Source organism: Rutilus rutilus (genome assembly GCF_951802725.1).
Source record: "Rutilus rutilus genome assembly, chromosome: 11".
NCBI classification, from domain to species: Eukaryota; Metazoa; Chordata; class Actinopteri; order Cypriniformes; family Leuciscidae; genus Rutilus; species Rutilus rutilus.
Window position 1 is genome coordinate 42,268,277 of NC_140216.1, and position 25,110 is coordinate 42,293,386.

The 25,110-nt window shown below is 37.9% G+C and overlaps 2 protein-coding genes across 5 annotated transcripts in view; one reads left to right on the forward strand and one right to left on the reverse strand.

The window, feature by feature from the left end:
- The window catches only part of fhod3a (formin homology 2 domain containing 3a), a 59,741-nt gene extending 57,704 nt beyond the window's left edge, over nt 1-2,037 (forward strand). For all 4 annotated transcript variants that reach the window (XM_084424461.1, XM_084424462.1, XM_084424463.1 and 1 more), the window contains one exon: nt 17-2,037. In XM_084424461.1, the coding sequence (XP_084280587.1) occupies nt 17-96 (80 nt within the window). In that variant the 3' untranslated portion in view covers nt 97-2,037. The remainder of the gene's footprint in view (nt 1-16) is intronic.
- A 95-nt stretch (nt 2,038-2,132) lies between these two features.
- Nucleotides 2,133-20,215, reverse strand: LOC311300179 (uncharacterized protein). The gene is made up of 13 exons (XM_084424312.1): nt 19,899-20,215; nt 19,681-19,746; nt 18,342-18,447; nt 17,497-17,615; nt 14,853-14,941; nt 13,855-13,983; nt 12,774-12,808; nt 11,829-12,145; nt 11,618-11,683; nt 8,828-8,933; nt 7,267-7,385; nt 2,893-2,981; nt 2,133-2,588 (listed from the first exon to the last, which is right to left on the reverse strand). Exons 1-13 carry the CDS (start codon nt 20,064-20,066, stop codon nt 2,456-2,458), a joined length of 1,542 nt encoding a protein of 513 aa, XP_084280438.1. The 5' UTR covers nt 20,067-20,215; the 3' UTR covers nt 2,133-2,455.
- Nucleotides 20,216-25,110: the final 4,895 nt, after the last annotated feature.

Genomic DNA, 25,110 nt, shown 5'->3' on the forward strand with positions numbered 1-25,110 from the left:
TGTTCTTGTGTCTCAGTGAGAAGGACTCTGAAGGGGGGTTTGACCCCAGAAGAAGCCCAGGCGCTGGGATTCGACACGTCGGAGATGCCGGTGTAACGGGACGTCCCGAACTGAACCACACTGACGCTTTTGCCTTCCCAGAACTCACCTCAGGACAACACAATACCCAAGATACCACAGTAAAAACATCTTTTTAACGAATCACCTGATCATATATAGAATGACGTCACTGCTCCACCTCCTTTACATGCGTTTTATCCTAAGCCACGCCCTCTCATTACATCACACCACACCAGCCAATCACAAGCCTGCACTGTGACTTTTTTTATTTTTATTAGTGCAAACGAGTGAAAGGACGTCAAAGAAAAGGTGAGAATATGTTTTTGCCCCCGGATGAACACTAACTCAGGGTTTTCACTGTATTCTCCACTTTAATTATTTCTATTTAAAACACAGAGGAGTGATGAAATGAAGCTTTAAATCACCGTTTGCATCAGTCAGATCAGTAAGATAAAATGTATTCAGACTGTGGTCTGATACTTTGGTTTATTTATTATAAAATGTATAAGATAAGAGCATTCTCCGGTTTTAGACAGTGAAACAGGTTTAAAACACACAGACTCGAGATGTTTCCGCCATCGGATTTTTTAAAACTATTGTTGAGTTTTATATCTTTTGCCATATTGCAATTCTGGTGTGTTTTAAATGACATGTGTCTGTGCTTTTTGAAAAATGACCCGTTTTATGATGGCAAATGCTGCAAATCCTCTGCTGTCTCTGTAGGCGTCTTCTGTCTGAGAGTTATAGAAGATTTCACTGTGCCTTTGACACAGAAGGAACTGGAATAATAAACTCACTCATGGGGTTTGGCCAAATCTGAGGATCCGTCACATCATGCGTATATTATTACTGTTGTTGGAGTTGTTCTCCAGGTCCTGCTTCTGATTGTGTGTTTCGGAGGAGTTTTTGTTGGTTCAAGCTGTAATGAGAACCATCATGTTGCACCTTAACGTCCATTAATATGGGATTTTTATGAGAAAACAAGACTTAAATGAATAGCTTAAGATTTAAATGAAATCTACATCGGATGCATTCTGTCTCCAGAAACTGTTAAATGTACAGAACGGTGAAACTATTTTTGACAATGAACGAGAGACTGTAAAAATGTTAATGCCCTTTTGTTTAGTGTTTTTGTAGATTTCTGCCTGATAGATTTTCTGTACATGCTAATTTAAAAGTGTTTTAGAGGACGTGCTCAGATCTCGTCTGCAAAGAGAGTAGGTTTTAGTTTACAGTGTTTGAACAGAAACTTGAGTTTTACTGTTATCTCAGAACACAGACTTGCACGATCCGCACCACTCGTCTGTGTTACGCCTGTAATGTTCAGTAGTGAACTTGAAAGCCTTGTACTGTTACATTTTCCCACTTTGATCCGCATGCGTTCACCGCCGGCAATAAACCCTTCCTGAAGCAAGACTTGTGTTTGATTGGATGTGTGTTTCTGATCATGTTATTGCGGTAACATCCTTCAATACATAAACATCTTCGTATGAATGCATTTATGTATGATTTATTTGTTATTTTATTTTAATGATTTGTTCACTTTAAAAAATGATTGTAATTTTAACTGTAAAAGACTGTAAAAAATACTACCGTAAAACCTGTTAACTGGTTTAGTAAGCACCATCAAAGGCCCTTTCAAGGAAAGTCTCGGACATCCAATCCCTACTTGAATGGGGGAATCAGAAATCTTAAACACTTGTCGAACTCACATTTAAATACCATATTTCAAATTAGTAACGAAATCTGACATAAAATGTCCCATAAATGTTGTTTCTTATGCTCGAATAGCATTATAAAAGCTGACCAGCCCCGTTCTTCCCGAAAGTTCACAAAGAACTGATCAAGTCATGCCCTACTCACTCACACACACACACACACACTCACCTTGTGACAGTGAAAATTAGAAGTAATCTAGGAGTTTTATACAGCGGATGTCATTGAAAACACGGTAAGTGCTAAATATGCTAAAAAGTAAACAAAAAAACCCATTTCAAACTTAAAAATATGGTTACGTTTTAAATTATTAGCACAAAATCCATTTCTTGAAATTATGGTAAATATTTCCTCAGTTTGATTGAACAGGATAAAACTTTATTAAATCGCAAACATGTTAATCTGCCATTACAGACGATAACAATGAGCTTCATCTTTAGAAACTGTTCAAAAGGTTCACAGATTAAGCGTCCTGACAGAACAGATGCTGAGAACATCAGACCAATGAAAGTGCAGCGATGTAAACAAGACAAGAGTTGTGAGTTAACAGTTGTAAGAGGGAAGTGATTCTTGCATAAAGGACTGTTAGAAAAACATCAAAAGGCAATTACTGAATATATCAAAGCTGAAATTTATGCAATATTAATGTGATCCGCTGTTGGGAACGTCTCGATGTTCCTCACAGGTCCTTCAGTGTATCCTGACCCTCGGGTTTCTCCAGCCAGTGTGGAGGCCAGCTGGCTTTAATACTGGGACGGTCCTTCACCATTTCATAATACTCCATCAGTCTGGGACATCTCTCTTTAGGACAGCTGTTAACCAGTCAGACAGATCAAACATTAAACCAGTCTAACAGATCAAACATTAAACCAGTCAAACATTAAACCAGTCTAACAGATCAAACATTAAACCAGTCTAACAGATCAAACATTAAACCAGTCTAACAGATCAAACATTAAACCAGTCAAACATTAAACCAGTCTAACAGATCAAACATTAAACCAGTCTAACAGATCAAACATTAAACCAGTCTGACAGATCAAACATTAAACCTTAAGCTGACATTATGATTAAACATGCTGTCCATGGAGAAGGACTGATAATGATTTCACTCACTGAAATCTTGGGAAATATGCGATAACTGGGAAACAAACCACGTCCGCCATGGTGAAGTTCTTGCCGGCGAGGAACGACCCTTTACCCATCTGACCAACAAATGAGATCAAGTTTATTAGGACAATAAGGGTTCAAGTTCAATGGTCAAAGGTTGATGATAATAGTTATGGAAATAGTTATCCTCTACTTAAAAAGCAAGAATTTAACAAACATGGCATTCATAATGCAATTAATCTAAAACAGAAATGGAAAGTTTGCATTTACTCGCTCCACTAAAACTCATTGTTTTCAGCTGCTGTTGTGAGTGATTACATCTACATATATGGAAATATGAAGAGATCATCTATGGAACAACATGCTTTGTTCATGAGACCAGGAATCTGTATTCACACATGGATCATTTATATTGCTAATAAATCGATTAACAAATGATTTCAAGTTTGATTTCAGGACTTCCGGTGTAGGAAATGGGAGAGTGAGTCGCGTTTCTGCCCCGCTCCCAACCTTTACAGTTATAACCTGCCTTACAGTCCAACTAAAGTGCTGCAACCGATCCCCAACATTTAATTATATTTGACAGTGCCTCGCCGCTTTAAGAGGATGGCCGGCAGATCGAAGAAAGGGGACCAAGAAAGGAGAGAACGACCCTTGAGCATTAAAATTCTTAATGCTTCTTTCAAAGTGTATTTTGGCTTACCCTGATTCACTATGTGAAATGTCTCGTCATATCCATAAATAGAGAAAAGTTGCTCTGGCTCCTTTGACGCGTGTATGGTGTGTGAGTGGCAGAGGTTAGTGTCACAACGAGCGAGAAAGATTGCGTTTTTATTACTAAACAGATGAGTAAAAGTATTCTATTGAAGAGATAAATTGCCATATGTTGCTCTCTAACAGAGTTCATTGTATAAGGTCATATTGATCCGCAGTCACGCAGAGCCGAAGCACAACCACAAAAATGTTCCCCCGCAAAATGCATGCAGTTTTGTTTTTTAACAGCTAGAGGGCCGAAAGTCCCATGCATTAATACATAGAGGCAGGAAGAAGTACTTTAAACCAGCCTTTATTAATTATTATTGCAGAGATGGGGTTTGGGGCTGGGTCCGTGGGACTGTTTCTGGGATTCACTTTTTATTTTGCCTACCTTTTGTCTTCTGCATTTTCCTTAGCATTGTCTCCTGTTCTTCCCTCAGACTCGTCCCCCAGAAACAGTCCCACAGACTGTAAAAATTAATAAAGGCTGGTTTAAAGTACTTCTTCCTGCCATATGTATTAATGCTCATGGGTAGCCGTAATGGGTTCCATTCAGACCTTAACATTAAGTATTTTACTGTTATGTGTCAACAAGATTCAACAAGACATTTTCACCCGGCTAGACCCAATGTTTAGACCTGTTGTGGTATTTATGCAAATTAGCACATACATAATAGAATAGAAGAATAGAATAGAATCGGCTATAGCGCATATATAGCGCTTTCATATGTACTACTGTACACCCAAAGCGCTTTACAATCATGTCAGGGGATCTCTCCTCAACCACCACCACCATAATTAGATTATGCACCGTTTGTCCATGTTAACAAACAATTTCCCAAAACTTGTAATACATTTTTTGTTTGTCTTGATGTAAGTAATCAACTCACTTATTTTCATGGTGATATCTAAAGGTTAAATTTTTTACCCTATTCAAGAAAAAGAATGCATAGGCGTATGAGTAGGATATATTTGGGTCTTTTTCAAAACTTTCCCCTAATGGGATTCTTCGGAACTTTTTTTTCCTTACTCAGGACATATTGAGGATACAAAATCAGTTGAGTTTGCTTCTGTTGCAATTTGTTCAACCTTTTTTCATAAAATGACTGGACTAGGATACCGCGGAAATCGTTGTGTCCCTCGACTCCGAAAAGGCCTTCGAGCGGGTCGGATGGGGGTACCTATACGAGGCAATGGACAGGTTTGGCCTGGGCGACAATTTTATTCTATGGGTCAGACTGCTATACTCATCCCAGATGGCCTCGGTTCAAACTAATGACATGCTGTCACCCCCTTTCTCACTTCAGAGAGGCACCAGACAGAGCTGCCCTCTGTCCCCACTCCTGTTCTCCATAGCGGTAGAACCTCTGGCCATTTGGCTTCGAGGGCGTCACACGATTTGGCATAACTCAAAGTTTCACTGTATGCGGACGACCTGCTCCTGTACATCTCTAACCCTGTCGCCTCACTTCCTGTGATTTTAAACATTCTGGACCGGTTCGGTGCGTACTCCGGCTATAAGCTCAACTACCAGAAAAGTGAGCCCCTAGCGCTAAACTCTCTGGCTAAGCAGCTCCCACGCTCGTTATCGTCATTTAAGTGGGCTGACGACGGATTTAGCTACTTGGGCGTTCATATTACAATAGCCGTGTCAAAAAATTTGCAACAATTTCTTACCCCTGCTTGCAAAAACTGTAAGTGACCGCTGGTCGGTCCTACCACTCTCCCTCATAGGCCGGGCAAATTTGGTTAAGATGGTTGTCCTCCCCAAATTCCTTTATCTGTTCCAGCACATCCCGGTACTCATTTCTAAATCTTTTTTCGACAAGCTGGACAGTGCGATATCTAAATTTCTGTGGGGCGGCAAACCCGCTAGGATCCGCAAGGCGATACTACAGTCCCCTAAGTCTGAGGGGGGTCTGGCACTCCCTAACTTTAGACCATATTATTGGGCAGCTAACCTGCAAAAACCTTTATACTGGATGAGCGACGACTGTGCCTCACTTCCTGTCTGGGTACATTTGGAGCGGCAAGCTCACGCCTTCCACTGCGGTCAGCCCTCTGCTCCCAACTCCCTTTGCCTTCAACATCTGCGGGCACATGCCCAATCGTATCCCTCTCGCTTAAGATCTGGAGTCAGATCAGGAAAGGCTTAGGTTTACAGGGTCCCTCTGTCTTGACACCACTGCTCCAAAACCATGTCTTTAATCCCTCAGATTAAAGGTCAGATTTGGCATTCAGGGCCTGGCACAGTAACGGCATCATCTGCGTTAAGGACCTATAGAAGGATGGTATATTTGCTTCCTTCACAGAGCTCTCTTCTCTTTACAATTTGCCAAAATCACACCTCTTCCGTTTTTTTCAGATTAGAGACTTTAAGATGACGTTCCCCCACTTTCCAAACCACCCCCCCGAAACCCTGACTGACTCCCTCCTGGCGACAGACCCCAACCATAGAAAATGTGTTTCTGTACTGTACGAGTCACTAGGATCGACCTCTGCGTACCCTGGTGCCCTTTCAAAAGCTGCGTGGGAGGGCGACCTGAACGTGACTATTATGGACGAACAGTGGGACCATGCTCAGGCTATGGTCCACTCTTCCTCCATATGTGCTCGTCATGGACTAATCCAATGCAAGATCCTTCATAAAGTTCATTACACAAATGCAAAACTGTCTAAAATATACCCCACTGTCCGGGACACCTGTAATAGGTGCAATCAGTCCCCTGCCAACCATACTCATATGTTTTGGTCTTGCCCTAAATTGACAACTTTTTGGACGAACTTTTTTGACACCATGAGTAGAGCCTACGGGCACACTATCCCTCCCAACCCTTTGTCAGCTATATTTGGCATTTCCCCAGACACTGACCTCCCTGTCGCGCTGAGGCGGGCCCTGGCATTTACATCTTTGCTAGCTCGAAGACTGATTCTGTTCAACTGGAAGCTCTCCCGCCCCCCTACCCACGACCCTTGGATTAAAGAGGTGCTTGACAATCTGAGGCTGGAGAAGCTCAGATCTTCTTTGAAAGGTTCTTCCTCAACATTTCTTGGGACGTGGAACCCTTTCCTGGGGCTGGTGGACTCCCTCACCCTGTCCCCTGATTTGGAGGATTGAACCGCTCCATGTCAGTACGTCAGGTTTATTTAGTCTCTTTCCCCTTTTGCCTTCTTCCCTGCCCATCTCTACTTACTTTGTCTACCCCTATTACTGTTTTAGTTTGTAAGTTGTGTGTTTGCTTTGGTGATGTATGCATGGGTTCGTGTGTTTGTCCTCGTTTTTGGGCCTGTGCTGGGTTGGTTCGTGGGTGGGTAGGGGACCGGTGGCAGTCCGATCCCACTGTACTGTTTATTTTGTTCACTGTATGATGTCACCTGTTGTTGTAAAAATTTCATGACTTGAGGTTTAAAAGACATTCAGTAATATTGATTTGACTGACTATCAGAAGAGAACAAAACTACGACTGAATTGATCTGATTTACAGCTGATTTTGACTAATATTTGATGAAGTTGGCATCACTGATTGTGATATTTTCCACTTTATCGCTGTAAAGCTGCTTTGAAACAGTCTGTACTCTATAAAGCGCTCTAGAAATAAAGCCAACTTGACTTTAAAACACAACCTTCTCCAAGTATCCGTCCCACAGTTTGAGTTCGGTGATGAGATTCTCTTTATTCCTCTTCAGGGCCGATTCGTGTCGCTCTCCCTCAGGGACGAACCACTCGTAATAGGCCACGTCGTCTGCACACACAAGAGTAACACTGAATAAGCGGCGGTTTATTCGGCGAGCAAAGAGAGCATGTGATAGGAGGACGATGACAGCGAATAAACTACATTAATTACTATTATAAACTATTTTGAACCGGATGAGTGAAAATCTGAGTGATCCAAGTACAGATTCTCCTCTGAATTATACACCATTTATTTCTATATAAAATAATAAAAATATTAGAAATAAGCACATTTTATTCTATTTTCTCAAGTAAAGCAGTACGTGTACACTAAAATAGGCAGATCCGTCTGATTGAAGGATGAATTAAACCACTAGATGGCAGCATAGGTCTATTTTACTTGCAGCAATAATTATAAATACTTGTATGCTTCCTGGCGGTTACACATGTAAGAAGTTCTTAAAGTTCAATAAAACACTCAGACCGTTTGTTTGAAGAGGTTTCTGGACTTTAAATAAAAAGGCTGACATGGTTCCAAATGCCATAATTTCTGATTGCTTTTAGATATTAACACAAACTGTGGCCCAGATGCAGTTAACGGCCCAAACTTGATATGAATTATGACCTGTCATATACTTTATAATAGCCGCCATGTCAAGCGTTAACGATAACCAAATAAATTAATAAATTGCATCACTTTTTCTAAGGTTTTCTCAGCAGTGTTGTAACATAAGAACCTCCAAACATGGTCAAAAAATATTAAAGGTTTCTATCAAAGGAGACCATGTTTTTGATACCTTGTTTTGTTTTGATTTTTTTTTTGGTAGAGTTATAAGCCATTACTTTTAAGTTTGCCATGAGAAATCATTAAAAATGCCTTCAAGCTGTAAAGAGTTAATAGTGACAGTATAGAGAGAGTTTGAAGTCCCCCTTGTAGTCAATAATATTAACCCTTAAAACTAACATTTGATCACCAAAATGACATATAAAAAAAATAAAAATCTTCATGCCTTTAAATATCTTGAACTCATCACTCTTGCATCATTTAGTATGCGCGGTTCTATGAATATGCAAATGAGCCCCGCCTCCACTCACTCACTCAGCTCAGAGATCCACTGGTTGACGATCACACGTTGATCTGATTGGTTACAAGGTAGTTTGTGACGTCAGAAACACCAGCGATTTCAAAGCGTGTTTTTGAGACTGTCTTTGGTTCACTGCAGTTTTAAGGAGGAAATACTCAGCAATGGTGTCGACTTATGAATTTACACATGGTTTGTCTTAAAGCATATTAAAAACACCACATAGACACATAAACAACATTAAAAACTGGATTTACACCACAGGGGGACTTTAAATCTTGCAAACATCAGGCTGTCAATTAATAAACACTTGTCATGAACTTATTTTTTTGTCTTATTTCTAAACCGGTATCATAAACCACAAGAGCTTGAGTTACTCTGGTATTGTTTGGACAGCTTTAAATGTACGTTCATGATTTACATCACTTACACATTTTCTTCTGCAGGTTGTCGGTCTCGAACATGCGCTGGTAGACGAGCGCCAGTTCGGCTGGATCATCTGGGATCAGACGGGTTCCTTGAGACTTGAACGTACTCTAGAAACCAGAAACATTTATCAGTCTGTGACGTGACCCTCATCTTTGTGTTTGGATCTGTTCAGTTACTACTACTACAAAAAAAAAAAAATCAATTGTTATTACTACTCTTCCTTGAAACCATTGATTCAATTTCAAAAGCAAATGCTAACCAATTATTTAAGAGTTGAGCAGCGAGCTCATTGGCTACTGATACAGCAGGAACCAATCAGATTTGTGTAACATATACATGCAATATAAGCATATAAACATGGAAAGTCTACATTGGAACTTATTCATGTATTTTAATCTACTCTGAACTGGAATAAAATAATCACTCAATTTAATGTTCTTAGTTTTTCTTAAAGGTGCCTTATGTAAAAATTGAGGTAAAAATATCCCAAAAATGAGCTACATGCATCAAAAGAATGAGAAGAAATAAGGGCGATGATGTCATTAAAAAAATGTCAGGTTATAGTGCTGCAGAGATATCAACCTCAATTAGCATTAGCATTAATAGCCACGGCCCGACAGGTGTCGTAATACCAGTTTCGGCCATGGGAGGCGGTATGCCGGCAACATAACCACCAGCCAAACATGCAATACACGAATAACTCGCACGGCTTGTGGGCGTACTTGAACCTGATGTCAATCGTGTGGAAAGTAGCCTACTGCCCACTACTACATTCAAATAAAATATGATAAAAAAGGAACAGAACCAGAGTAAACATTGGCACTGCTTTCCATCGCTGGAGACAACTAATGGACATGAAAAAAATGAGGTTTGACTTCGAACTTGCAACATTTCGTTTGGATTGGTAAGTAAGATGCTGTTAGTATTTCGTTAGAAGTTTGTTTTATATGTTTGTGTAGATTTTCGGGAAGTTATAACATAGAAATGTATCGAAGGCTGTTCGATAAACGTATATAACGTTCATAAATACAGTATTGTAATATAGTACACATAGCACAATCTCTATTGCTCTTTTTTTCTTGCCAACTACGTGACCTATATTATGTTTATTAAATGGCTTTCCTGAGGTAAATCTGACATAATTGTTCTCCAGCTGTGTTATTGACCTCTTCACGATGATAAAAAACACTGATTGGTCGATATTATGTATGAGGAATACATTTTGGTAAGTTGTAGCCTAACGTTACTGTATCTTTCAGTGTTCGTGATTTTTTTACTATTAGCTAGTAGAGATGATCGGTTCACATGCGCTAGGGATCTGTCGTGTAACATTTACAAGCGCCAAAACGGTATTTAATTGACAGAATCTGAGAGCTGAGATTTTTTTATATCATAACTAACCTGCTCTGTCTAGTCTGTCGGTATCCGTGTCCTCTTTGCTTCGCGATTTTTCTGTGCGTGAGAAAATTGATGTGTGGGGTGAGAGCGTGTGAAAAGTGTTTGCGTGTGTCTCACGGTGAATGCGTGAGAGTTGGAAGCTCTGGTTATGTTGGCGCTAGCTTGGTCAACATCAGCGAATACTGTCTGTCAAATTAATGTAATTCAAACTAACAATAAAAATGTAATATGAACAAAACGAATATGAACATATTCACTGGTAAAGGTGAAGGGGAGTAGCTTGAAGATATTCATACTCTAGAGTAGACCAACTCACTTTCTGGAGGTATACTGCCCCCATCTGGTATGGAATGTGGAGTATGAATTTATTTATTTTTACATAAGGCACCTTTAAACCCTTGAAAACTAGAACAAAGTGATTATTTGTAACTCACCTATCCCAGTTTGATAGACAATATTAATATTATTTGTTGTTTATTTGGACTGTAATCCTGCGAGATGTCGCCGACTCAAACGCAGCGCTCTGTGTTTGTATAAAACCGAAGGAAACATATTAATCACTAATTCTTTTTATCATATTTTGTTTGTCCCTAAACTGGACAAACATGGAAAAATATGATGGGAGTTTAAAATATATTTTAATGTTTTTGCGGTCCTTCACAAAACGGGTCCCAATAGAACATGTGCGTTTGCTGACAAAACCTTTGCGCTCTTTGGCAAGTGAATGCATGCAAAAGTTTCTCAGAGGAATGAAAAAACAGTGAAAAACATATTTTAATGATCAGCTCTTAACTGTCTAGTACGAAAGCTTATTTTCACCAAATAAGAAAAAAAAAACATGCTTTTTTAAATAATAATTATGACATAAAAAGTCAAATTTATGACATACTAATTCATGATTATGAGATGAAAAGTCAAAACTTTGACTCACATTTTCATAATAACAAAAAGTTTAAATTGACAGTCATAATTATGACATAAAAAGACAAAATTATAACAAAGTCAAAATTATGACATGAAAAGTCAAAATGAGTTAGTTCTACTTTTTATCTCAATTATCATTTAGTATGTCATAATTATGACTTTTATATCATAAATTTGACTTTTTAGTCATTAAGATTTACCAATTTATTATTATGTGGCGGGAATGGACTCTCCTGGTCTGGCGAGTTCAGTCACGCTTAATTTCCCCGCAATTTGCAGGTGAATATTACCCACAATTTTTTATTTTATTTTTTATTACTACTTTGTTCTTTCTTTTTTTGCTGAGCATCTTATTTTTTCACAAGAATTATAACACTTTTGAATTGTGTTTGTTTAAATTAGGTAGAGATGTGTATTTGTACAAACGCTAAAGGACCGTTATATTGTTCTGTTTATGACACTGATTTACCTCCAGATACAGACACGCGGCGAAAGACTCGTTCACGATGAGGTCTCCGTGCTTGAAAGTTGGAACCTGCAAAATAAATAAATGTGCAATGTAAAAAAAAAAAAAAAATAGTTGGGTAAAAGTCGTGTCTCTTTATTAAAGTTGCATTTGCAGTAAACACGTAATGCAGTCAGCAGAAACCCCACTCAACAGGCGTGTGTCTGTGACGCACCTGAACTCTGGGATTGAGAGCCTTCACTTCTGCACACTGGTACTCTTTCTTGTCAAACGACAAAAGTTTGTGTTTGTATCCCTGCAGTTTCTTCTCCTCCAGCGCGATCATGAGCCTCCAGCACGGCGGAGAGCCGGAGCCCCAGTAAAGCATCATATTCTGCGCCATAATGTCGAGTTTAATCAGAAATATTGTTACAGATTTGGTTGCGTTTTGAGTCTCAAGGTGGGCGTGGCCTGTTCGCAAGTTCAAGGAGCATGCGCAGTTGATGCTCGTGTGAAGACCGCGATCAGCCTGAAGATGTCGTTGGTAGGCCACTTAAAGGAATAGTTCACCTAAAAATACAGATTATCCAATAATATACTCACCCTCAAGCCATCCTAGGTGTATATGACTTCCTTTCAGCCACACACAATTAGAGTTATATTCAAAAAATATCTTTATAATGGCAGTGAATAGTAACAGATTTTGAAGCTCATCCATCATAAAAGTAATCCATACCCATTCGACTCCAGTGCGTTAATAAGTGCCTTCTGAAGCGAAGAAAAATATCCATTTAAAACTGTATAAACTATAATCACTGTCATGACAAATCGAGTCAGCCACGCTATCAGTTAATGATTATATTAAGTAGCCTACATACGACTGATATTAACTTAAAATCTGTATAGCTATATGCATTTATTACATTACTTGCATTCACTAATGCATTTACTTACATTAACAAATGGAACATTGTAAAGTGTTATTCAAAGTAAAGGAAATTATGTTTAAATTTAGTTTAAAAAAAAAAAAGTTAAATGTCCAAATATTTCAGTTATTAAAAGAATGTAATGTTCAATTAGCAAGAAAAAAAGTGATTAGCATATAGTGTAATTGTGTTGTGTTTTACAGTATTTTGCTGTGTCATTGTTGACTTATCAGTCACATGATGATGAAGATAACCTGAGCTGAAGGTGAAGGTGAAGGTGACGCTGAAACTGCTCAGTCACTTCATGATCATCATGACTATGTTCTTCTGGAAGATGCACTTTCATATCTCAGATTTCTGTTACTGTATGTTTCATTAAAGCTGATTTTGCCTTAAAATGAGCATTGGCTCCCCAATTCTTTTAAAAGTATTTTATTCAAACATTTCTCAGTCAGGTTTTAGCTGCAGACAAGAATCACTGTGTGATTCCTATTTTTTGCAACCAAATTTTACCTTATTTAATCTTCCATATGGTTGATGTGCTCGGATTATTTTCATAAATTCAGCAATAAATAAAAACGAGATAGCCTATGTATGATGATTATAGGCGTTTCATACCAGTTGGATCGACAAAGACGGATTGCAGGCTGATTATTTATTTACTTTTTTATTTGGTGTACGAATATGGAAGAATAAACATGATAAATGTGAAAAATATTTGAGAAATGTAATCGTTAAATTGAAACCCAGACAGCAACATGGGCCGATGTGGGCCGGATCTGGCTCGACACTATGTGGCTGTCTGGGAATGAATCAGCGAAAATGTTAACAATTAAGATCCCATTTCAAACGACTTATATTTTGTGCTAATAATTTAAAACTGAACCATATTTTTTATTTCTTGTAATGATGGTTAATAGTTTCCTCAGCTTGATTGAACAGCACAAAACTTTATTAATCCTGAACAACAGACAACAACAGATCCGGCCCACACTGCTGCTGTCTGAGGTTAATCTGCCATTACAGACGATAACAAGCTTCATCTTTAGAAACTGCTTAAAATAAAGTTCACAAATTAAACGGTCTGACAGAACAGATGCTGAAAATATCAGACAAAATGAAAGGTGCAGCGATGTAAACAAGACAAGAGTTGTGATCTAACAGTTGTAGGTGTAAAATTGATTAGTAAGAGAGACTTCTGAAACATTTCTTGCATAAAGGACTGTTAGAAAACATCACATGCAATTACTGAATACATCAAAACTGAACTTTATGCAATATTAATATGATTCTGTGATGATCCAGAGGTGTTGAGGACGTTTCGATGTTCCTCACAGGTCCTTCATTGTATCCTGACCCGCGGGATCATCCAGCCATTCCAGAGGCCAGCTGGCTTTAATACTGGGACGGTCCTTCACCATTTCATAATACTCCATCAGTCTGGGACATCTCTCTTTAGGACAGCTGTTAACCAGTCAGACAGATCAAACATTAAACCAGTCAAACAGATCAAACATTAAACCAGTCTAACAGATCAAACATTAAACCAGTCTAACAGATCAAACATTAAACCAGTCTAACAGATCAAACATTAAACCAGTCAGACAGATCAAACATTATGGGGCGGTTTCCCGGGCAGGGTTTAAGTTAAGCCAGGAGTAGGCCTCAGATTAAGTACAGATTAGTTACACCTGGACTATGGAGTCCTGAACTAAAATAAACCAGATTAATTAAAAACCAACTGTGCTAATCTGAATTAGCATGATAGAGGTTGACTATAAAACATGGAATGAACCAAGAAAAGCTTAAAATTGCATGATGGAACTGAGAAGCAAATCCAAGGAAACAATGGAATCAGAAAAAGACTTCAATCAAAAAATGTTTTAATAAACAAGAGCAAATAATTTTTAAGCAAGCTAAATAAACTGCACACACCAGCTATGGAATAAAAGAAAAGAAATATAAATATATAAATATATATGTGTGTGTATCCAAGTAGTACAATTTGAAACACAATGTTAATCTGAAGTTAAACCTGCCTCCTGGTAGGTTTATTTTAAGCCTTGATTTAGTCCTGGAGTAACTCTAGTCTTCCTCCAGGAAATCATCTTATTAAACTCTGGACTAAACTAAATCTAGGACTATTTAAAGCCTTGACTGAGAAAGCAGACTTCTGTTAATCTGGTTTAAAGGGCAATTTTAGTCTAGGATTAGGCTTAATCTCTGTTCGGGAAACCGCCCCTAAACCAGTCAGACAGATCAAACATTAAACCTTAAGCTGACATTATGATTAAACATGCTGTCCATGGAGAAGGATTGATAATGACACTCACTGAAGTCGTGGGAAATATGCAATAACTGGGAAACAAACCACGTCCGCCATGGTGAAGTTCTTGCCAGCGAGGAACGACCCTTTACCCATCTGACCAACAAATGAGATCGAGTTTATTAGGACAATAAGGGTTCAAGTTCAATGGTCAAAGGTTGATGATAATAGTTATGGCATTTGGCAATAGTTATCCTCTATTTATGGCATTCATAATGCAATTAATTTCAATAAGAACGAATGAAAGAGGCAGCGAATCAGGTTCGTTGTATTAAATCCTTTAGCCAATGTTCCTGATATTTCTTTAGAACATGAAAAGGGTCTATTGCGCTAAAGTTTGACGTCGTCATGTTGGAATCGTTTCGTGAGATCGTGAGACTATCGATTAGGGCTGCCCGCTAATAATCGACTAGAAGAGGCTTAGTCGAACAAAAATTGTACTAGTCGCATAGTCATTTACATTTATGCATTTGGCAGACGCTTTTATCCAAAGCAACTTACATTGCATTTCAAGGTACACATTTACACTCTTATCAGTTCTTGCTTTCCCTGGGAATCGAACCCATGACCTTGGAAATGAACCCATGAGCTACAGGAAAGATCACAAATAGTCAAAGAAAAAACAAAACCTTGTGGCGAAGTTGCGTTATTATGCGTAATCCGTGAGGGACAGATCGTTAACGGCGGGTACTTGTGGTAATCGGACAGGAAAATCCAAACGTTTGCCTATCATCTATCGAGCTTAAATATGGCTTATTATCTGAAACATGCAAGTAGTAGCAACTTTACATGGCCGCTCGCTATAATGCTAACCTAGATAAATGTGCGCTAGCCGATTATTAGACTAATATCTTAGTGTGGAAGCTATTAGCGCTCTTACTGCACGACACTTGCATTTTACTTAAAATACTCTCTTACATCAAGAGTAGCCTAGATCGTCACTGGAAACGGACTCATGTTATTTGTGTGCACTCACAATAACTAAATGTTGTGCTTTTGTAAAATAAAGAAAACAATCAGGAAGCGCTTTCTGCCGTCTCGGTCTCTGTGAACTTGAGCGCGTCACAAAATAAACCGAAACTCAGTGTGAACTTTCCGCGCAGACATGAGAAATGCATCCATCGAAAGACTGAAATGTCTATTTTTAAATTTACATATTCAAATGGAAAACAAATATTCTCAGATTATGTTATGAAACGTGCATATAGGTGTGTGCACTAATGCGGAGATTCATCAAAATAAATTAATAATAAATTATTAAAATGTTCAGACAGTCTCCCATTCATAATCATGAGGTTTGCTGGTGCGTTGTGGCTTTATGTGTGCAAAATACAGAAGTAAATGAATGTGCAGAAATTTGTACAAATAGAGAGTCTGTAGGCCTACTATACGTGCTATAGCCATTAAATAAGTGCATTTAGTTTCATATTTGTTCATTTGGTAATTTTATAATGTTATTATTTTCCATCAATGCTGATTATGAAAAGTGAACAGCATGAGTAAGATGGAAACGCAATATATCGAGAGACATGGAGTGGTTCAGACATGATTTTGACCACTTCATTAAGTTTTGTTTTGTAGAAAGCATTTCTTTAAAGTGAATTTCGTTTTGTATAAATTGTATCTTAATAAAAAATAAAAAAAAATAAAAAAAATATGTATCAACCAATTGCCTGGATTTAATAAATAAGAAGCAAATATAGCAGACAATATAATAATGACATGGAGGCGTCGGCGCGGTCACTTGCATTGCTCGTTAACTGGAGCTCGTCTCATCATAAATAAACCGAAACTCAGTGTATTCCTCACAGACATGAGAAATATATCTAAAGAAAGCTTGAAATGTCTTTAAACGAAACAATTCAAAACAAAAAGAAATAGTCTACTCTCTGATTATGTAATCCATGATGTGCATTTCTCTCTATAGAATAGGCGCGTTCACTACGGAGATGGCGATCGTCAACTTCATCTTTGCAGCCGACACTGACACAGAAAACACTGGTTTATTAATAAAAATCAATGCAGGCGGATTTACAAATGCACATCTTGCTTGTTGCATGCACACATATTATGTCGAAATAAGATATTATGTTGAAATAACATTATTAATAAATCTTTAAGAATATCTGATTGATTGCTGAATGTTCTTGTTCAATTTAATAAAATGAATACTTTGTGACAATTAAAATAATTGAATATTAAATATTAAGTGGCCAATTTTTGTAATAGTATTTATATAGGCTATAATATATCTAGCACCCCCTCAGCACCTGCGTTTAAATATTCTCTGGCGCCGCCCCAGGTTATAACGGCCCACGTATCAAAAAATGGTCAGGTTTAAATCTGGCTTATAATTACAGATAATGTGTCGGGCCTGGCGGGGCCGGGCTCGGACACAACGTGCACAGGCTCGGGTAGGGTCGAGCTCGGGTTTTTTGGGCCCGATCTAAGCTCTAAGGCAATTAAAAGCTCATTATTATGATTTGGCTTATTAATATACAAGTGCAATTAAGTCGACTAATCGTTTAAATGAAAGACTAACAGTCGACTAGAAAAATCTTTAGTCGAAGGCAGCGCTACTAGCGAACGAGTCACAGAATTCGATTATCGGCCGATACTGATCAATCGGAGAATCCCTGTTAAAACACAACCTTCTCCAAGTATCCGTCCCACAGTTTGAGTTCGGTGACGAGATTCTCTTTATTCCTCTTCAGGGCCGATTCGTGTCGCTCTCCCTCAGGGACGTACCACTCGTAGAAGGCCACGTCGTCTGCACACACAAGAGTAACACTGAATAAGCGGCGGTTTATTCGGCTGATCCGGCGAGCAAAGAGAGCATGTGATAGGAGGACGATGACAGCAAATAAACTACATTAATTACTATTATTGAACCGGATGAGGTAAGATCTGAGTCAGTGGTTCTCAACCTCTTTTGGGTCAGCGCCCCCTATCCATTACCCAGGTCCCTTACCTAAATGTTAAATAAAATAGAACAATAAATTAATAAATAGTAGGCCTATATTAAAAATAAATAGACATATGAGACTGTTTATTCACATAAATCATTTAGTATGCCCGGTTCTATGAATATGCAAATGAGCCCCGCCTCCACTCACTCAGCTCAGAGATCCACTGGTTGACGATCACACGTTGATCTGATTGGTTACAAGGTAGTTTGTGACGTCAGAAACACCAGCGATTTCAAAGCGTGTTTTTGAGACTGTCTTTGGTTCACTGCAGTTTTAAGGAGGAAATACTCAGCAATGGTGTCGACTTATGAACTTACACATGGTTTGTCTTAAAGCAGATTAAAAACACCACATACACACATGAACAACATTAAAAGCTGGATTTACACCACAGGGGGACTTTAAATCTCATTTATATAAGGCTTGGATGACTGGGATTGGCCGATCATGATGAAATAAAAATCGGTATTCGTCGAAATGAGTCGTCGCTCAGCTTTAAATGTACGTTCATGATTTAAATCACTTACACATTTTCTTCTGCAGGTTGTCGGTCTCGAACATGCGCTGGTAGACGAGCGCCAGTTCGGCTGGATCATCTGGGATCAGACGGGTTCCTTGAGACTTGAACGCACTCTAGAAACCAGAAACATTTATCAGTCTGTGACGTGACCCTCATCTTTGTGTTTGAATCTGTTCAGTTACTACAAATTTTTATTTATTTATTACAAATTATTACTACTCTTCCTTGAAACCATTGATTCAATTTCAAAAGCAAATGCTAAACAATTATTTAAGAGTTGAGCAGCGAGCTCATTGGCTACTGATACAGCAGGAACCAATCAGATTTGTGTAACATATACATGCAATATAAGCATATAAACATGGAAAGTCTACATTGGAACTCATAAATCTATTTTAATCTACTCTGAAATGGAATAAAATATAATTTAATTTAATGCACTGTACTAGTTTCAAGGGTTTAAGAAAAGCTAAAAGTGATTATTTGTAACTCATCTATTCCAGTTTGATAGACAATATTAACATTATTTGTTGTTTATTTGGACTGTAATCCTGCGAGATGTCGCCGACTCAAACGCAGCGCTCTGTGTTTGTATAAAACCGAAGGAAACATTAATCACAGATTTTTGTTGGGTCATGTATTTTGTTTGTCCCTATTCAAATGTTTTATGAATACATGCAATAGTGAAATAAAAATTTTTTTGGTAATGCCTTTTAACTACAGTATGAAAGCCCATTTTCGCCACATAAGAAAAAAACATGCTCTTGTAAGGCATAATTATGAAATAAAAAGTCAAATTGATGATATACTAATTAATGATTATGAAAGTCAAAACTTTGATTTACATTTTCATAATAATGACAAAAAGTTGAAATTGACAAAAACTCCCCAGACAGCAACATAGCCCAGATCCGGTACACGTGCATTCCACACGGCTCAGATGTGGGCCGGATCTGGGCCGGATCTGGGCCAACACTATGTTGCTCTCTGGGTAATAATTATGACATTAAAAGCCAAAATTATAACAAAGTCAAAATGAGTTAATATGTTATGATTTCTACCTTTTATTTCAATTATGATTTAGTATGTCATAATTATGACTTGTATATCATAACTTTGGCTTTTTAGTAATTAAGATTTACCAATTTATTTTGAGTTCAGTCACGCTTAATTTCCAGCATTTGGCAGGTGAATATCCCCATCCCCCTCTCTTCCAGAGCATCTTATTTTCTTATTCACAAGAATTATAACACTTTTGAATTGTGTTTGTTTAAATTAGGTAGAGATGTGTATTTGTACAAACGCTAAAGGACCGTTAGATTGTTCTGTTTATGACACTGATTTACCTCCAGATACAGACACGCGGCGAAAGACTCGTTCACGATGAGGTCTCCGTGCTTGAAAGTTGGAAGCTGCAAAATAAATAAATGTGCAATGTAAAAAAAAAGAAAAAGAAAAAGTTTGGTAAATGTCGTGTCTCTTTATTAAAGTTGCATTTGCAGTAAACACGTAATGCATTCACCAGAAACCCCACTCAACAGGCGTACGTGTGTCTGTGACGCACCTGAACTCTGGGATTGAGAGCCTTCACTTCTGCACACTGGTACTCTTTCTTGTCAAACGACAGATGTTTGTGTTTGTATCCCTGCAGTTTCTTCTCCTCCAGCGCGATCATGACCCTCCAGCACGGCGGAGAGCCGGAGCCCCAGTAAAGCATCATATTCTGCGCCATAATGTCGAGTTTAAGCCCAGAAATGTTGTTGCAGATTTGGTTGCGTTTAGAGTCTCAAGGTGGGCGTGGCCTGTTCGCAAGTTCAAGGAGCATGCGCAGTTGATGCTCGTGTGAAGACCGCGATCAGCCTGAAGATGTCGTTGGTAGGCCACTTAAAGGAATAGTTCACCTAAAAATACAAATTATCCAATAATATACTCACCCTCAAGCCATCCTAGACTTCCTTTCAGCCACACACAATTAGAGTTATATTCAAAAAATATCTTTATAATGGCAGTGAATAGTAACAGATTTTGAAGCTCAAAAAAGCGCATCCATCATAAAAGTAATCCCCATTTGACTCCAGTGCGTTAATAAATGCCTTCTGAAGCGAAGAAAAGTATAAATTTAAAACTTTATAAACTATAATCCAAATCGAGTCAACTATCAGTTAATGATTATACTAAGTAGCCTACACACAACTGATATTAACTTAAAATATGTATAGCTTGGTGTAAGCCTACATTGACTTGCATTTACTTGCTTATGCATTTACTTACATTAACAAATGGAACCTTGTTGTCAGAGGCGGCCTTACCTATGTTTCACCCGTTTCAATTGAAACGGGCCCCGCCCTCCAAGGGGGCCCCCAACAGAACAGGAAAATCCCATTCATTTTCTCCCTAGGATATTGATTTTCAGACATAATGTCTAAAGTGGTCTCCAACACGTCGTTCGCGAGCTAGCTACCAGTAGCTCGTGGCCTGATTGGAGGTAGCTCACCAAGGGCCGTTCAATATCGCGTCTTTTGCGCGCTCAAGTTCGTTATTTCAAATAATTGAAGCGACGCGCTCATTTTTTTCCAGGCGCAACGAGTCAACATGAAGGATGGGGGTGCACCCAAACTACGGGTGTTTTTTTATTCTCCGTAAATAAATATTCTAGCAGAGCTACAGCAAGCGTTTTTCGGTGGTGGAAATCCATTAGCTATTAAAACTTCTTTGTCGTTGTGGAGAGCGCATGGTTGCATAGCATTAGCAACGACAGACGCCACGGGAAAATCGGACCGAATTTTACTATAAAAGATAATGTGCATTGTAAATGTCAGTATTTTGTCTTTTTTTTAATCATTCTTTTTATAAAAATGAAATATGCAAGGTTTAACTTTTTATAAAAACGTTTTTGTCAAAACTTTATTTGAACTTGTACATGTTAGTAGATAACATGTTGCAAGACACTCCTTTCAAATTTGGCCATCATTTTTAATGTTACTATTTTAATGTTTATGTAAACAAAAAGTGCATATTGATGGTATAAGTTTATTTGTTATTTGCTGGTTTTCGACATAAAACTTGGTGAATTGATTTCATTGTGTAGTATTAGTAGCCTAGGCTACTTTTTGAACAGGATCATGTGATAACCATGCTCATTTTGGTCACTATAATCATGAAATGATTATGTTATGTAATTAATTTATATAATTATGTGTTTTTATAGTATAATAATTATATATATATATATGTCAATTAAGGGTGACATATATAGACCTACAATAACTCTTTTAGGTCTAAAACAGTTAGCATAGTTGTTAATATGAGAGTTATGAGATTTATTAATCAATTAAGAGTTATTATTTAAGAGATTTAATTATTGCATTAGGCCTACATGAGTAGCTCTCGGCCACTTCAAATTTTTTTTGTTTATTTGTGATAATCTTAACACTTTAGTATTATTTTCTAACCTGTATATGACTGATATTTGACGAATTGCTTTGTTCCTTTTTTGTAAGTTTTGGACAAAAGCGTCTTCTAAATATGTAAAATGTAATTATAATAATTATAATTATAATAATAATAATAATAATAATAATAATTATTATTAGTATTATTTGTGTTTAACTATAAATGAGTTCACTTAAGACAGTAATATGTTTGTCATAAAATAATTTATCAATGCTTTATTTTTATAGGCTATAACCTAACCTTTTACAGTTTTGGATAAAATAGGCCTACATTTTTTTGCATAATTTTTGCTTAAATAAAGCGTTCATAAATTATTTTATGATAAACATATTACTGTCTTAAGTGAACTCATTTATAGTTATAAACTCTAATAATAATTATAATTATTATTATTACATTTTATATGCTATATTAGAAGACGCTTTTGTTATTTTTGTTATTTAGTATTTTAGAATACTAAAGTGTTAAGATTATCACAAATAAACAAAAGATTTTGATTCACGCCATTCATATTAAATTGTATATTCACCCATACCCGCTAGACGCAGTTAAGACAATTTGATGTATTCCACTTAATACACAATAAAACAATATACTATAAGATTCGTTAACAACGTACCTCCTGGTGTTCTTCTAAAATGAGAGTCACAAATCCGTGAGTACATTTTACAAACCCGTGGGAACGGATTGTGAAAGCGTGGGCACGGTTTATGAATTAGTGCAGATTGCAAAAACTGAAGGCACTGTTTTCAAATCTGAGAGCGCGGATTAAAAACTCGTGGGTACGGTTTATTAAACCGAGGGAACAGTTTGAGAATTCGTGAGTACGGTTTATAAACTGGGCGCACGGATTGCAAAACCGTCGCCACGGATTTTTTTTAAAATTAGCTTATTTTTACTCACACAGGTGACTTCCCGGGCTCCGTAATACTTCAAGTTGAGGGGATGTTTGAGCTGTTTTTTTTTTTTTTTTTTAAGTCAGCCCAGACAGCTGAAAATATACTGCGCAAATCAATTAAGCAGTGATGTTGCCCTGCGTGAAAGGGCGAGGCTTATTCCAACGTAAAACGCTGTATAATTGTATATAGTTTTAATCAAATAAGGTTGGATTATTTCTATGTTGAGCTGCCTGTTCATGAAGCTGAAAGTGCGCATAATAAAATAATATGATGCAAACCAACAGGAATCCTTGCTTTTTCTGCTCTATTATGTTTACATTTTATGTGGGCAGGGCCCCATATTAGTTATTGAAACGGGCCCCCAGATGCTTAAGGCCGCCCCTGCTTGTTGTAAAGTGTTATTCAAAGTAAACCAACATTTGTTTAGTTAAAAAAAAAAGCGATTAGCATGACCGTAAGTGGACTGCGAAGTGGACTTCACAGGGTATTTCTCTATCTTAAGTGAGTTTCCAATCTGAAGGGAACGAACATGTTCAGTTCGAAGGGCACTGCAAACGCCGTAGGGAATAAGGGAACATCGATACATCACTTCACAGGAAGTGGAGAGCGATCCGCACCCCGTCTGAGGCTGAGCTAACATTAGAGCAGAGCTGTTAGAAGAGATTTAAAATTTCTAACGGCTCTGATTTGCGTATGCCTTTGAGTAGCTATTCATACTGTTATTATTATACAAACTAGAGTATTTATGAATGGTTGGGGTGATGAATGTTACCTTTCCATAGTCTATTGTATGAATATCTACACAAATTAAAAGTGTTGAGAAGCAGCTGAGTCGCTGTCATTTTTTTCATTTGACTTTATTTACCTCCGGAATGTTTGCTAATTGCTTTGCAGCTGCGGGTGGGAAAGAAACGCACGAGATGAGACTTCTACAATTATTAAGACCATTTTAAGAGCACATTTATATAGATAACCAAATTAAAAATGATTTATAAATGACCGTTACAGTACAGCTTATGTTTAGTCATAAAGTAGTCTAATAAACTAATACAATATTTTGATTTATTAGATAGGCTACGTGTTTTGTATAGGCTGATATATATATTGTATACAATATTTATTTAAGTCACATCATAATCTGCGCGACCCCGTTGTTGCCTTCCTTTGATGATGTTGCGGCATTCCAAATGCGCGATTATTGTTGTCCACTTCCACCGTGATCAGGGAGTAGGGAGCAGTGAACACTGCGTAGGGACCCTGTCGAATGGAACGCACCTTATGTTTTTATATCAGTATTTCGCTGTGTCATTCATACTGTTGACTCTTATCAGCTCGAAGCTTTGAAAGTCCACATGATGAAGATAACCTGAGCTGAAGGTGAGGCTGAAACTGCTCAGTCACTTCATGTATGATCATCATGACTATGTTCTTGTGGAAGATGCGCTTTCATATCTCAGATGCCTTAAAATGAGCATTGGCTCCCCAATTCTTTTAAAAGTATTTTATTCAAACATTTCTCAGTCAGGTTTTAGCTGCAGACAAGAATCACTGTGTGATTTCTATTTTTTTGCAACCAAATAAGAACTTTCTGGGAACTTTCTTTGTAGTTTTTTTTTTTAGTAAGGCCCAGAACATTGCAGGACGTTTTTATTTATATAATTTTTAATAACCTAAAAAGAACAGAGCATTCTGTAAGGGTTATTTTTATGAATTTCATGGACTTTACTTAGCCTAAGTATTCCTCAGTCGGTTTCCTTTGTTCATAGTTTCCCGCCAGTCGAGCTTTGAAATTAGTTTCAATATAGCATATTAGCATTTAATAAATTGAAGAAATAAGATCCGTCAAAACACGTAATAATTTCAACTGTATAGATAAAACAGTAGGCCAGAATTAAGCATATAGTGTAAAAACGTCTCTGGTTACTTACGTAACCTATGTTCTCTGAATAGGGAACGAGACGCTGCGGATAGCGCAGTGGGATATTCTCTGAATGTGCCGATTGTCTGAAGCCCTATAGAATCACGCCAATTCATTGGCTGATGGCGCCCGCGCAATCTGGCTCCGCCCCGACGCTCTTACGTCGCATCATTACATATTCGCGCGCGCCATCTGCTCCTCAGATTTCTCTGCCGAAAAGAAAAACTGTCAGCAGCGCGAGGAGCTTGGCAGCTAACGCAGCGTCTCGTTCCCTATTCAGAGAACATAGGTTACGTAAGTAACCAGAGACGTTCTCTTTCATAGGTTCACTCAACGCTGCGGATAGCGCAGTGGGAACGGACTACCAAACTCGCCAAGCTAGAGCGCTTTCAATGACTGGTACATAAAGAGACAACGACCAAGATGAGTTCAAACAGAAAGAACCTGGGAACCCGGGGTCATGTCAAGATCCAAATTATAGAACCTTACAAAAGTGTGCGGAGAGG

What these genes read in the sequence shown, in the direction of transcription:
- LOC311300179 (XM_084424312.1), bottom strand. Translation starts at nt 20,066, where the DNA reads ATGGCGCAGAATATGATGCTTTACTGGGGCTCCGGCTCTCCGCCGTGC. An exon ending in CTCTCAATCCCAGAGTTCAG is followed by an intron (nt 19,747 to 19,898) that starts GTGCGTCACAGA and finishes TTTATTTTGCAG; the next exon opens with CTTCCAACTTTCAAGCACGG. An exon ending in CACCTTCACCTTCAGCTCAG is followed by an intron (nt 12,146 to 12,773) that starts GTTATCTTCATC and finishes TATTCCTTTAAG; the next exon opens with TGGCCTACCAACGACATCTT.